Raw genomic sequence first — 15,722 nt, forward strand, 5'->3', positions numbered from 1 at the left:
AATCTGGATTGGTTTAGGAAGAAGAATTTGGTGTTGATGATTCTTATTTTGAACATGGAGCACAGTACAATCAGACCCACTTAGAGATGATGGAAAATGAATTGGCTGGGAAACAACATGAGATTGAAGAGCTAAACAGAGAACTAGAAGAAATGAGGGCCACCTGTGGGACTGAAGGACTGAAGCAGGTTTGTTTACCTTATGTGGCTTTTGATTTGTTACAAAACAAAAATAGGAAATTTGAATGATAGTATAGGTACATTCTTTAAAGATGGGTTTTTTAAATGGTAACAAAGTCACCTCATAATATTTGTCCTTATACATATCATAAACAACATCGCTTAAAACTAGTCCATTAACAAGGCTAATATAATGAGATCTTTTTTTTAATTTTATGAGATAGCTAGACTGACATCACTTCAGTAGGGATAGATGTTTTTGTAAGCAGCCTGAGAGAAAATTATGTTGCATACCACATCAGTCAGTATATTGACTTAAACTCATTAAAAATGTCAGCCAATCTTTGTAAGTAACTTCTTGTGGTTAAAATAACGTCTGTTGTTTGTGGCAGTCAGTTATGAAAACAAGGTGAAATAAGACATTGATAAGGATGAGAGAATATATTTCAGTTTCATCTTCTTTAGAAACAAGTAAGGCTTAAACATGCCTATGATGGTAATGCCTACAAACATTGGAGCATCCCTAAATATAAAGACACTTGTCCTTGTAGAAGTAGATATATGGATAAGTCAAATCTAATGTACTTTGTTCCCTAGTTCAGATGGTTTTTTAAAAGTTGATTTGGAAGTAAAACTAATTTCCACAAGATAATAGCATTCAAATATGCTTACAGATTGTGATAATTCTGCCAATGCATTTTGAATATCATATTTTTGAAGACGTTAGCTGTACTGATTATAATTTTGTTAAAAAAATTAAATATAGCACGTTTAATTTTCACTGATGTTTTTTAGTTGCAAGAATTTGAAGCTGCCATTAAACAGAGGGATGGCATCATAACCCAACTCACTGCTAATTTACAACAAGCAAGAAGAGAAAAGGATGAGACAATGAGAGAATTTTTAGAGTTGACAGAACAGAGTCAAAAATTACAGATTCAATTCCAGCATGTAAGTATTACTAATAGAACAAAATTTATTAAATTTTTAGGAATGAATTTTAAACATTTTCTTATATTTTCCAGAACAAATAAATATTTATTTAAAAGCCGTTTGCTTATTATGTATTATTTTGAAAAAACTAGGAAATACTTGTTATGTTAACCAGGAATTTAATTCATACTTCTTGAGTGGTTTTGTGCTATTATTTTCTTTGTACTTCTTCCTCATCTGTATTTTAAAATCTTATATGTCTGATAAGGTGAAGTTTTGCAGAAATTAACCTGTAGTTACATCCAACCTTTGTCAACCCAGGTATGATTTTATTTTAGTTAGGTTCTGAAACGGTAACTAGACCGAATATATTCCACTTACCTTTAATTAGAGCCATAGGAATCTGATTGTATTAATTAAGGTTTCTGTTGATGAGTAACAGAAAATAATTTTTAGCTAAGGGAGGAATTTATCAGCTTAGGTAATGTACTCATACTCATCTGATCAGCTATGGCAGCATGTTTGCTGGGGTCTCAGGCCTGTGAATCCAGTACAGTTCCCAGAGAGCAACTGTGAGCCGAGTAACACCCCCCAAAGGATGTCTGTTCCTTAGTGTACTCACTTAAGAATTTAATACTTTGGGGTTTCTTTCTATTTTTAAGTTACAGGCTAGTGAAACTCTGAGAAACAGCACTCATAGTAACACAGCTGCAGATTTACTACAAGCCAAACAACAGATCCTCACTCATCAGCAACAGCTGGAAGAACAAGACCATCTGTTAGAAGATTATCACAAAAAGAAAGAAGACTTCAAAATGCAAATTAGTTTCTTGCAAGAGAAAATTAGAGCATATGAAATGGTATGTTTAAGGAAGTCAACCAATGTGCATCAGCTTTACAATTAACTTTAAAGTTTTTTATCCTAGTGTTTATCATTTTGTTACACACATGAATCAGAAGGTTTCATAATTAAGAAAAGTTCTTTAAGCATGTAAGATAATTTATTTCAAAAGCAATTGGGAGTCTTCCAATAATAGGTTTTAAGATTATACTCATTGGGACGTCCCTGGTGGTCCAATGGGTAAGAATCCACGCTCCCAATGCCAGCAGCCCACGTTTGATCTAGGTCCCACATTCATGCCACAACTGAGAGCCCACATGCCGCAGCTAAACATGCCGCAACAAAGATCTCGAGTGCCGCAATTAAGACTTGGCGCAGCCTAAATAAATAAATAAATATTTGGGAGGGGGAGGATAATACTCATTACTGAGTTCTTTGAAAGTGATCAGCCTGTGTTAAATTGAGTTCTCCGGAGAATCTACATTTATAACCAGAACTTCTATCCTTTTTTTCTTTTACATCTAGAGATGTTTCTACTCATTTTAGCCATGGTTATGAAATTCTGAAAATATTTTCATGGCAAAATGAAGTTTCATGGATTTTAATTAGAAAAAAGTACAGATTCTCTTTATTCATGGTAGTTATGTGTTATAAAGTTGCCTGGAACACTTATTCAGTGCCCCCAGGGGATATATATACACATACATACACGCACACACACATATCATATAGATTTTTTTTTGCTCTTTCCACTATATTTTATTTTTTAATTTTATTGAAGTATATTTGATTTACAGTGTTGTACATATCATATAGATTATAATATTAAATCCTAAGAAAACATCCTGGTAGATTATATTTTGTTTAATTTTCAAAAGAGAAATGATGGTTAGAAGTGTTAACTGATTTGCCTAAGGGTGCCTTCCCCCCGAGTAATTGCCAGAATCATGATTCCAACCCTATTGGACTGACCCAGGGCCAGAATTTCTTGCAGTACGCTCTGCTACCCCCTACCATCTCCATTCTCATGGTCTCCATCCTTGTCCTCTCCATATGAGGGTTTAAACACCTTGCTTGATGCCAGTTGGAATCATGCGTGCCATGAATCTCAATTTTTAAAATTAATTTGCTTTTGGCTGCTTTGGGTCTTCGTTGCTGTGCATGGGCTTTCTCTAGTTGTGGCAAGCAGGGGCTACTCTTTGTTGTGGTGTACGGGCTTCTCATTGCGGTGGCTTCTCTTGCTGTGGGTTCTAGGTGCGTGGGCTCCAGTAGTTGTGGCTTGCAGGCTCTAGAGCGCAGGCTCAGTAGTTATGGCACACGGGCTTAGTTGTTCTGCAGCATGTGGGATCTTCCGGACCAGGGCTTGAAGCTATGTCCCCTGCATTGGCAGGCGGATTCTTAACCACTGTACCACCAGGAAAGTCCCAGCAACTCAAATGTTTTACCACTCTGTGCACTTTTGCAAATGACTGTGAGTATTGATTTCAGGGTTACATATAAATTTAAGCAAGTAAGCAAATTCACAGATATGAAATCTTTGAATAATGAGGGCAGACTGTACGTACAATACAGTATTTTTTATAAACTTAGGAGGTTCTTCTGCAAGATGTTGAGAAATTGTCAAAACAAGACTATAGTTTGGATAATAATAATAAAAGTATTAGGTAGCATTTATTTTTGTTTACTTGGTACCAGGCAGTATTCAAAGCATCATACACATACTAACTCATTGAATCATCACACCAACTTAATGAGGTAGAGATACCATTATCACCCCCATTTTACAGATGAGGACATCAGGGCAAAGCAAGATGAAGTAAATTGCCCAGATATACAGGTAATAAATTGGTAGAGCCAGATTTCAAATCTAGGTCGTATGATTCCAGAGGCTGTCTCTAGCAAAGCAAGATAAAGTAAATTGCACAGATATACAGGTAATAAATTGGTAGAGCCAGATTTCAAATCTAGGTAGTATGATTCCAGAAACTGTCTCTAAGGAAAATAGGAAATGTATAATATTAAGATACTGAAATTATGAAATGGACATGCTTTACAACCAAGGTAATTTAAAAATCATTTTGTAGATGTTTACAGAACACTTGTTTTGCATCATGCTCTTGGCAAGAGATAGTGATGTTTAAATGTGCTTTTTTCTTCACTGGAACTCATGGTTTAGTAGGCATGTATGCAGGACACCACAAAACAAGGCTAAGTATGGTTAAAAAGTGTTTTGAAAATTCTTAGTAGGTCTGGCTTCATAAGGGAAGTGATTCAGGGTAGGCTCTAGCTGGAAGGTGATATTTGAGATAAGTCTGTATATTGGAACAATCCCCTTTTAATTGTACTTTGTTTTCTCCCTAATTGGTATAATATATGGCACATAGCAGCTACTCAATACTTATTTGGTAAATAAGTGAATAAATTATGGATCTGAGCTGATGAGATGGGGAGGACATTTTAGAGACAGTGGAGTATGCATAAAGACCCGGGCTGAAACATGTTAGAAGTGTATATAGGCATCAAAAAATAGTTTAATTAGAAAATAATAGTCCTTGGAAATGAGTCTTTCCAGGAGGTAAGAGTAGAAAGTCAGTCTAGGCCTAGGTTAGAAGAGCCTGGGCAGTCGGGTTTTATCATACTTATTATATTGTATTCAGTAGGCAGTATAATTTGAGATTATTTAAAATTCAAGTAATTCATTTTCGTAGGGGGAATAACCTTTGTTTATTTGAATATTAGCAAGAATATTTTTGTTATCGGTCCCTTTTTCATTACAGACATATTTTTTCCTTTTTTTCTCTTTGAATAAATCCCTGAGTAGTAGTTTCATTAAAGCAGCTGAGGGACTAGGGCATTAGGACGATAGCTGGAACTGTCTTAATTTCTGAGGCAACCTGCATTAACTGTTCCAGGTTCATTCTTACTGTCCTAATCCTCTGAACTTTCCATGGTACAGTCGTCACAGGCAGGAACTATATTATTCCTTACTCTCTCAGGTCTGTTTCCAAAAAATAGAGGGATTGTATCCTTAACTGCAGAGCTACTTTTTTTTTGCAGCACCATGTAAGTGGTTTAAAACCATGTACTTTGGAATAAATGGTACTAAGAAAAGTGAACCATGAATTTGTACTATTTAATAATTGAATGAAGAATTGTTGTTTGCAATAATATCAGGTGTTGGACAATTTTGAATCGATACTTTTTATTTTATGAGAGATCCCCCCATGAAAAACCAGGATATATAAATAAATATTAAAGATTTTATAACAACATTAAAATTTTCAAGACTAATTGCATAACAGTTTAACTGAAGTTGACGGCCATGAACTGATTTTACTTTCTTAGAGACTCCAAATGCCTTACAGATTTTTTTCTAGTATATAAATATATTATGTGTGTATGTTGCACAGTGAGAATTAATACCTTAATATATTTATTTTATTTTAGATTCAAGCATATTCTGTGAGATAGAGAAAATAATATCATCTTTATTTTACAGGCAAAAGCACCAAGATTTAAAGAGATTAAACTGACTTAAATGTCATATTTTAGTCCAGAAATTAAACTCTGAAGGCTTAGTACTTGCTAGTAACTTATGGTGACATTGATGGGATATGTGATACCAAGATGAAAGCTGATAGGTTTTGCTCAAGTGAGCATGAGATCAAGGGATGTTAGAGGAATCAAATGTTCAGTGGCATTAGGCTGTGATAACCTCATATATCTGTCTCACAGTAGGAATGGTCATGCCTTTGGACTGAAATTCTTAATTCTGTTTACAATAGACCCCTACCTTGCTTTCTACATTTGGTATGGTTTTCCCAGAGGGATTAGAATTCTCAAAGTCTCATGGTACCTTGATTCTCTTTTCTGAACTGTACTAAATGGGAACTGCCAGTATTTCTCTCTGAGGCTTTCTTTTTTCCTAGGCCCTGTCATTCTTTTTTTTAGGTATGTTAATACGTTCATTTGAGGTGCCTTTAAGTCCTCTTGGCCTTGGACTTTTATCTCCTGAAGGTGATTTTAATTACTTTACATATATTCTTTTCCATTCTGTGGATTTTACTTTTTTTTTTGGTCCTTGGGACTACAGCCCTTAACTACTCAGGCAACTAAGTAACAGAGACAAAACTTTGTCTCCAGGGCTTCTACTCGACTCCCTTATGCTCTAACACTTCTGCAAATGATTAGGGACATAGGGACATACCTCGGCATATGTTCTGGTTTTTGACTTATTCACAGTTCCAAAATATAGTCCCAAATCAGAACTGGGGGAAAAAAAATCTGTCCTGCTTTCAAATTTCTATTCACACTAAAAATCTAGAATCAAATTGATATGTCATAAATGGTATAATTGTCTTGCATATCACTTGTGATTCAACCACTTAATCATGGCATATCCCTGAACTTTTCATTCATTTAGCCCTAGGAGTGAAGTTAAGGCTGACCTACAGGAACCTGTGTTTGTTGTTTTACTCTTTTCATAACACTTGCCCACCAAACCTTCACGTCACTAAAATACTGTATGGGAGGAACTCTGATTTATTTTTAGGACTATCTTCTGGAACTGTAAAGAGTATGTAGTGCTCTAAGTATTGCAAATACTTAATACATAGAATGTTAATCAGTTAATAAGAAAGAAGAACGTATAATGGTTTAGACACTTTTTTTTTTTTTTTTTTTTTTTGCGGTACGCGGGCCTCTCACTGTTGTGGCCTCTCCCGTTGCGGAGCACAGGCTCCGGACGCGCAGGCCTAGCGGCCATGGCTCACGGGCTTAGTTGCTCCGCGGCATGTGGGATCTTCCCGGACCAGGGCACGAACCCGTGTCTCCTGCATCGGCAGGCGGATTCTCAACCACTGCGCCACCAGGGAAGCCCTAGACATATTTTAATCCCACTGAATTTTTAAACTAAAAAATTTAGTCATAGCAATGTAAGAAAAATTTCTTCCCACCAAGAAGGCAAACACTGCTCATAGGTAGTGTTGACTACACAGGTCCTGTGTCTTATTGACGTAAGAAAAATTAAGGGGCAGGCTCAGCAGCTACTTTTTGTAGGATAATGTAAAAAGCAGTCTTCTGTCAGTCTTTTGGTAATGGGGTTTAAGGGGGTATAAGTAACCAGGAACTAAAAATGCCATTTTTATATTTTCATTTTTTCTTTATAAAGGAACAGGATAAAAAAGTAGAAAGCTCAAATAAAGAAATACAGGAAAAGGAAGCAGTCATTGAAGAACTAAATACAAAAATAATAGAAGAAGAAAAAAAAACTCTTGAGCTAAAGGATAAAGTCACAACTGCTGATAAATTACTGGAAGAATTACAAGAACAGGTTGTACAAAAGAACCAAGAGATAAAAAATATGAAATTAGAGCTGACTAATTCCAAGCAAAAGGAGAGACAGTGTTCTGAGGAAATAAAACAATTAATGGGGACAGTTGAAGAACTTCAGAAGAGAAATCATAAAGACAGTCAATTTGAAAGTGATATTCTACAAAGAATGGAACAAGAAACACAAAGAAAATTAGAACAACTCCGGGCAGAGCTGGATGAGATGTATGGGCAGCAGATAGTACAGATGAAACAAGAATTAATAAAACAACACATGTCACAGATAGATGAACTTAAAACACGACATAAGGGAGAAATGGAGAATGCTTTAAGATCATATCCAAATATTACAGTTAATGAAGATCAAATAAAGTTAATGAATATGGCAATAAATGAACTGAATATAAAATTGCAAGATACTAACTCTCAAAAGGAAAAACTCAAGGAAGAACTAGGAGTAATTTCAGGAGAAAAGTCTGTTCTACAGAGACAGCTTGAAGACCTTTTTGAAGAATTGAGCTTTTCAAGGGACCAAATTCAGAGGGCTAGACAGACTATAGCTGAACAAGAAAGTAAACTCAATGAAGCACACAAGTCCCTTAGTACAGTGAAAGATTTGAAAGCGGAGATTATCTCTGCATCTGAATCAAGGAAGGAACTAGAAGTAAAACATGAAGCAGAAGTTACACATTATAAGATAAAGCTTGAAATGTTAGAAAGAGAAAAAAATGCTGTATTAGACAGAATGGCTGAATCACAAGAAGCTGAGCTAGAGAGGCTGAGGACACAGCTCCTGTTTAGTCATGAAGAAGAACTTTCCAAACTGAAGGAAGATTTGGAAATTGAACATCGAATAAATATTGAAAAGCTTAAAGATACCTTAGGCATTCACTATAAACAGCAGATAGATGGCTTACATAATGAAATGAGTCAAAAAATAGAAACCATGCAGTTTGAAAAAGACAATTTGATAACTAAGCAGAACCAGTTAATTTTGGAAATTTCAAAGCTGAAAGATTTACAGCAGTCCCTTGTGAATTCAAAATCAGAAGAAATGACCCTTCAAATCAATGAACTTCAAAAAGAAATTGAAATACTCAGACAAGAAGAAAAGGAAAAGGGTACACTTGAACAAGAAGTTCAAGAATTACAACTTAAAACTGAATTATTGGAGAAACAAATGAAGGAAAAAGAGGATGACCTTCAAGAAAAAGTTGCACAACTTGAAGCAGAGAATAGCATTCTTAAAGATGAAAAGAAGGCCCTTGAAGACATGTTGAAAATATATACTCCTGTTAACCAAGAAGAAAGATTAATTTTCATAGACTCCATTAAGTCCAGATCCAAAGACTGTAGCTGGCAAAAAGAAATAGAAATACTTACAGAGGAAAATGAGAACCTCAAAAAACAATGTATTCAGCTAACTGAAGAGATTGAAAAGCAAAGGAACACTTTCTCATTTGCTGAAAAAAATTTTGAAGTTAATTATCAAGAGTTACAGGAGGATTATGCTTGCCTTCTCAAGGTAAAAACCGATTTAGAAGACAGTAAAAATAAACAAGAAGTTGAATATAAAAGTAAGCTTAAAGCACTTAGTGAAGAGCTTCATCATTTGCAAAGAATAAACCCAACTATGGTGAAAATAAAAAGTTCAGTCTTTGATGATGACAAAACTTTTACAGCAGAACCATTGGAAATTGGTGAGGTTGTTGAGAAAGATACAACAGAACTTATGGAAAAGCTTGAGGTAACCAAGCGAGAAAAATTAGAACTGTCAGAGAGACTGTCTGATCTTTCTGAACAATTAAAACAGAAACATAGCGAGATTAGTTTTCTAAGGGAAGAAGTTAAATCTTTAAAGCAAGAAAAAGAGCAAGTTTTATTGAGATGTAGAGAGCTAGAAATCATAATTAACCATAATAGGACAGAAGATGTAAATGTATGTGCTGTCCAGTTAAGCTCTTTAAAAGATGGAGTTTTGACAAGCAGGGATTCTGGAGGGTCTGTTCCTAAAATAAGTAAAGATTTTGGTGAAGAATCAAAAATAATGGAGTTAAATAAAATTCCTTTTGAAAATATAACTCTTGGAAAAGAAAACAAGCAAGAATGGTTTTTTGATCACTTGCCATCAGTGACAAATGAATCATCACTTGGGACAACTGAGCCAGGTGAAAATGATAAACTTCAGCAGGAGCTCAGTGTACTTAAATCATCACTTGGGACAACTGAGCCAGGTGAAAATGATAAACTTCAGCAGGAGCTCAGTGTACTTAAATCAGAACAGGTATGTTTACTTACATGTATATGCTACAGCGTACATTTCATACTAAAAGTTTTCATCTTCATAAAACATAAATTAACCTTACAAGAGAATGAAAGTAAACCCTGTGATGTAATTCTCACTTAAGCCTATCATTTATCATTTCTTTTATCTTTTTATTCTTAAACATTGTTGCCTTAAATGTTGTTGCCACTCTTTTAGTTAATCTGCTCAGGAAATAAAACATAGAACACATTTTCTTTGAAAAGGCAGGAGTTTAAATAACAAGAGTCTGAGCTTTAGAAAAGTTATTTTGTAATATTTGTTGCAATTCCAAAGATTGGTTTCAGTCTAATTTTGTATTGATGTTTTCAAGGTTCCACAACTGAAAATTAACTCTCAAAAAACTTTTTAGTACTCCATATAGTTGTTCAGTAGTTATGAAACTATATTTCCCTGAGAAAAAAATCTTGGTTTAAATCCTAGCGTTTTCTCAGTCTTGTTTTACCTGAAGGGGAGTGGGGGAAATGTATTAATTCTAAATACAGTTAAACAATGCATATAATGAGTAATACTAGGTCACTCCTGACGATTTTTATTTGCTGGGTACTGAAAATAGAAATGACATGAAAATTCCACTGGACATCTTGTATAATGGTGCTAACTAGAGCTTTATGTGTTTCTTCATTTCTATAACAAGTATTTATTGAGTCTCTTGCCAGGTAGGAATAGTGGTGAACAAGAGAAAGAAGGTTCCTGCTCTCAAAGAACATGTATTCTAGTGAGGGAGGCAGGCAGTAAATGAGGAAACAAGTAGAATAGTTAAGAAAAGTGATGTTTTATAAAGAAAATAAAACATAATGTGATAGAGAATGGTGGGTACTGGTGGTGGCAGCATTAAATAGGGTGGTCAGGAAAGGCGTCTAGGAGGAATTAACATCTGAGCTGCCATCTGAATGGCAGCGAGGAGCCTACCACACGGAAATTAAAGCAATTGTGATGACAGAGATGAGTTTGAGGAACAGAATAAAGACGTATTTCGTTGAGTTTGAGAGAAGGAGAGTGGAAGAAAAACAGTTTGAAGAAGCAAAAGACCAGATCTTATAGAGCCTTACAGACTGCGTAGGAAGTTGAGATTTTATTCTGTATACAGTAGGAAGCCACTGGAAAGTTTTTTCTTTTTACTTCTAATAAATGTACTCACATTTATGATCTTATATCAGATGTAAGGATATTTTACATTTTAGTAACCTAAGTAGAGTTAAGATGTTCTAACTGCATAACTATTAATGCTTTGTTAAATATCTGAAATAGTTTTCAGAATCATAATTGGTTTTAATGTAATCACTCCTAAAAATGCCAGAGATCATTTAACTTTTTTAAAAAAGCATTACTGGGGGAGGACCTAAATTTGAAGCTGTCAAATGGTCAAATTTTCTCAGTAAGAATTTTATTTTTTCTAACCAAAGACATTTTCAGTGACATTCAGATACCATCTCCTTGACATTAACTTCCATAAAGTAAACAGAGGAAACCCATAAGCTGTCCCTGCCCCACTCATCACTACCAGGACAAACCTCCTTAGTGATGGGGAAAGGAGTGAGGTGTGTGTCTGTGGAAGGAAGCTCACGGAAGAAATTGAGCAACAACTTACATAATAACACCTAAGAGCAATCTAAATATGCTTAGAAATAATGCTGAAGCCACAAAAATACTTCTACTCTTGGGACTAAACTAATTGGCTCATAAACATGAAAAGATAACTTTCAACATTATAAATTGATATAGCAGTAAAATAGCATTTTTTTTTTCTTTGCGGTACACGGGGCCTTCCACTGTCGTGGCCTCTCCCTTTGCGGAGCACAGACTCCGGACACGCAGGCTCAGCGGCCATGGCTCACGGGCCCAGCCGCTCGGCGGCATGTGGGATGTTCCCGGACCGGGGCACGAACCCGTGTCCCCTGCATCGGCAGGCGGACTCTCAACCACCGCGCCACCAGGGAAGCCCTAAAATAGCATTTTATACCTGTCAGATTGGCAAAATAAGTTTCACAATAAAAAGTGTGATGAGAGGGCTGAAGCCCTAAAATAGCATTTTATACCTGTCAGATTGGCAAAATAAGTTTCACAATAAAAAGTGTGATGAGAGGGCTGAAGCCCTAAAATAGCATTTTATACCTGTCAGATTGGCAAAATAAGTTTCACAATAAAAAGTGTGATGAGAGGGCTTCCCGGGTGGCGCGGTGGTTGAGAGTCCGCCTGCCGATGCAGGGGACACGGGTTCGTGCCCCGGTCCGGGAACATCCCACATGCCGCCGAGCGGCTGGGCCCGTGAGCCATGGCCGCTGAGCCTGCGTGTCCGGAGTCTGTGCTTCGCAAAGGGAGAGGCCACGACAGTGGAAGGCCCCGTGTACTGCAAAGAAAGAAAAAAAAAAGTGTGATGAGAATGTGGGGAGATGAGTATTCACCTACACTGTTAAATATCAGTGTAAATTGGTGTAATTATATTTTTAAAATGTGTTAAAATCTAATGCAATTAATATACATCATCTATGATGCAGCATTTACATTTCTAGGTGGCACTCAGTGTAGTCCCTGACCAGCAGCATCAGCATCACTTGAAAACAGGTTAAAATTCTAATTCTGGGGCCCACACCAGACCTCCTGAACTAGATGCTCTGGGAGAGGGGCCCAGCAATCTGTTTTAATAAGCACTCCAGGTGATTTTGATGTGTGCTAAAGTTTGAGAACCACTACACTAGAGAAACACTAGCATATTTGTACAAGGGCATATGTATATGAATTTATTGCAGCATTTTTTGAAATATCAAAAAAATTAGAAATAATCCAGTTGATCTCCAAAAAGGAAATGGACAAATTGTGCTATATTCATATATATAATACCACAGTTAAATTCATCTTTATCTCCATGGATAGATCTCAGAAATATATTGAATGAGAAGAGTAATTTGCAAAATAAATACCATTTTGCACCATTTATGTAAATTCTTAAAAACAAAATATAATGCATTGTTTATAGATGGATTGAGAAGTGAGAGTATAAGAAATGAACTGTGCTTGCATTAAATTTATGATCAAATTTATGATAACGATGGCCTCTGGAGAAGGAGGAATGAGAACATAGTAGATTAAATTTTATCTATGTTTTCTTTCTAAACCAAAAAAATATGTAGGGAGGAGAGAAAAAAAGATAATTGTATTTGTTAATTTGGGATGTGTGTACATAGTGTTTATTACATTATTATTTGCATTTTTTTATACTTGTTTTAAAATGTTATTTTTGAACAAAAATGAAAGATCAGGCCATCCTAGCTATACCAAATATCAAAATTTACTATGAAGTTGAAGTAATTAAAATATTGTGCTATTTTCCTTGAGAAAGATAGGTAGGTCAGTGCAACAGAATAAGTGAGAAAAAAATTGAATTAGACGTCACTTCTCTTACATGAAATTTTAAACTATAATTTCATGTATTTCCTCCCTTGTAATCAGTATATGCAAAAAAAAGTTAAATTACTTGATTTGTCATTTAAAAGTATTCTAACCTACACATTAATTTACTTTAAGAATGATTTAAGGCTACAGATGGAAGCTCAACGTATTTGCCTCTCTCTGGTTTATTCAACTCATGTGGATCAGGTTCGTGAATATATGAAAAAGGAAAAAGATAAAGCTCTTTGCAGTCTTAAGCAGGAGCTTATTTCTGCTCAAGAGGATAAGATCAAGGAACTTCAGAAAATACACCAGCTAGAGCTACAGAATATAAAAACACAAGAAACAGGTAAATGATTTCTAACAAAGTTATAAGTATTATGAAACAAATAAGTATCACTTAGAGCCCACCACTCCATGATTCTGTTCTTGACTTAGACCCCATAGAGGAACATGACTGGGTATTCCAGTCCTGTACTCATTTGTTCATATAATCATAGGATACTTGTTTAAGTGCTTGAGAAATCTAAAAATCACTGAGTTATTTTCCCCAAGAAGTCAACAATCCTGTGGGAAAGCAATATAAAATAAACTCTTAGAAAACAATAGGAAAATTTCTATACTAGAAGAATGAATAGAAAGAATGGAAGGAGAGAGGAGAAAAGTCTAGTACTTCCTGGAAGAGTGAGGCAGTAGGCAGGAGTAGGGAGGTTGGAATTTTAGGAAAAGCTCTTGAGTCTTAAATGTAGAGGTATGAGAGACTGCATCCATTTTGGAGAGTTGAGAATTCAGGGTGTGTGAAAAAGTACTGAGGGATAAAGATGGAAAAATTGGCAGGAGCTTGGTAAGAAAAGGTCATATACCCTAAGTGAAACATGTTTAGTCTTTATGCCAATGGTGATAAGACCTAATGCAGGATTTTCAATAGTGGGAGTAACATCATAAGATTTTTATTTTAAGGTGACAGCATTGGGGCAAATTGGGGGAGGTGATAAGTGATGGGAAGACCAGTTAAGCAACTTTGGCAATAATTCTGTTAACATTAAGATGCTGAACTAAAATGTCATTGGGGATTGGAGAAGGAAGGAAAGTTTAAGAGTTAAAGAGATAGGCTGTAGTCTGCAGTTAATATTAGCAGTAAAAGGGGAAGGAATTGAGAATGATCCTTAAATTTCTAGCTTGAGTATTTGGATTGAGGGTGACTCCAGTTATGAGGATAAGGACCAGATTTGTGGAAAAAATAGTAAATTAAGCTTGGAACATTGAGTTAAAAATACCTGTTGACTTTGAAAAAGAGATATCTAAGGGGCAGGACAGGAATAATGACGCAGATGTAGAGAATGGACTTGAGGACACGGGGAGGGGGAAGGGTAAGCTGGGACGAAGTGAGAGAGTGGCACTGACATATATACACTACCAAACGTAAAATAGTTAGCTAATGGGAAGCAGCCGCATAGCACAGGGAGATCAGCTCCGTGCTTAGTGACCACCTAGAGGAGTGGGATAGGGAGGGGGGAGGGAGATGCACAAGGGAGGAGATATGGGGATATATGTATACATATAGCTGATTCACTTTGTTGTACAGCAGAAACTAACACAACGTTGTAAAGCAATTATACTCCAATAAAGATGTTTTTTAAAAAACCCACAAATAAATAAATAAATAAATAAATTTTTTTAAAAAAGAGAGATACCTAGTAGGCAGTTGAAAATAGAAAGCTGAAACCTAAAAGGGAGGGTTAGGCACAAGATAAAGATTTGTAAATCAAAAGATCATTTGAGGCCAAGGACAAGAATGAGATGCCCTGGGAGACTGTAGAGTGAGCCAAAGACTAAGATGGTACTGTGTAAGCAGCAATATTTAAGGAACCATAAGTGGAAGACTAGTTGCAGTTAACTTTTACTTTTAATACTTATTTAATTACTCAATTAAATTAGACTTCCTCTGTTCAAGGTATCTTTAGGCCCCCACTCTGGACAGATCTGCCTTTGGGAATGAGGTGGCTCATAAGTTTGGAATTGTTTTGTTGAACAGAGTAGAATTTAAAGTGTGGCTTAAGTAAGAATACTGTACTTTTTCACTTCAGCAGTTCTTTGTCAATTGAATAAGATTTTAAGCATATATTGTTTGTATTGGTATCCTCTTCAGATAGAATCTGTAGTGTTTCAGACTACAAGTTAATTAATGGGTCCATTAATGGGCGATGAAGTCAGTCCAGTGATAAAGTAGAACAGAACACATTGGCGTGCATAGCTTGTAGAAAGAGTAAATGTTGATTTGTGAAATTTTTGTTTCAGTTTTATATGGATGTGTATATGTAATAGATTATGCTGTATTTCTAGTATTGGGTTGTAGTAAAAAAAATTATAAGTCACTTCTTTGTACCATTTTGTAGGATATAAATTGAAAATTCTACAAATTATCTTAGATGGTTAACATTGAGCAGCACAAATTGAAAGAAATAAAGAATTTAAAACTAATCTTATTGCTTCCAGTTGGCATAGGTTTAATATGAAACTAGTTTCTAAGTATGTAAACTGAACATTTTAATGCAATATCTATTCTATTAGGTGATGAAGTGAAGCCTTTACAAATGCTCATTGGAAAACTTCACAGGGCAGTGTCTGAAGAATGTTCTCATTTTACACAGGTAAGGTAGTTAAAAAATACTTTTACCATAATTCAAAAAGATACATGTACCACAGTGTTCATTGCAGCACTATT

At 35.6% G+C, this 15,722-nt stretch overlaps 1 protein-coding gene across 1 annotated transcript in view; it reads left to right on the forward strand.

Annotated features, from left to right (window-relative positions):
* Window positions 1-15,722, forward strand: part of AKAP9 (A-kinase anchoring protein 9) — a 156,680-nt gene that overhangs the window by 32,769 nt on the left and 108,189 nt on the right. Inside the window, exons 5-11 of the mRNA XM_067042493.1 lie at window positions 18-188; window positions 975-1,130; window positions 1,775-1,972; window positions 7,124-9,452; window positions 9,519-9,568; window positions 13,133-13,346; window positions 15,569-15,648. Coding sequence (XP_066898594.1) covers window positions 18-188; window positions 975-1,130; window positions 1,775-1,972; window positions 7,124-9,452; window positions 9,519-9,568; window positions 13,133-13,346; window positions 15,569-15,648 — 3,198 coding nt within the window. The remainder of the gene's footprint in view (window positions 1-17; window positions 189-974; window positions 1,131-1,774; window positions 1,973-7,123; window positions 9,453-9,518; window positions 9,569-13,132; window positions 13,347-15,568; window positions 15,649-15,722) is intronic.

The sequence above is a fragment of the Kogia breviceps genome, chromosome 9 (assembly GCF_026419965.1).
Source record: "Kogia breviceps isolate mKogBre1 chromosome 9, mKogBre1 haplotype 1, whole genome shotgun sequence".
In the NCBI taxonomy this organism is placed as follows: Eukaryota; Metazoa; Chordata; class Mammalia; order Artiodactyla; family Physeteridae; genus Kogia; species Kogia breviceps.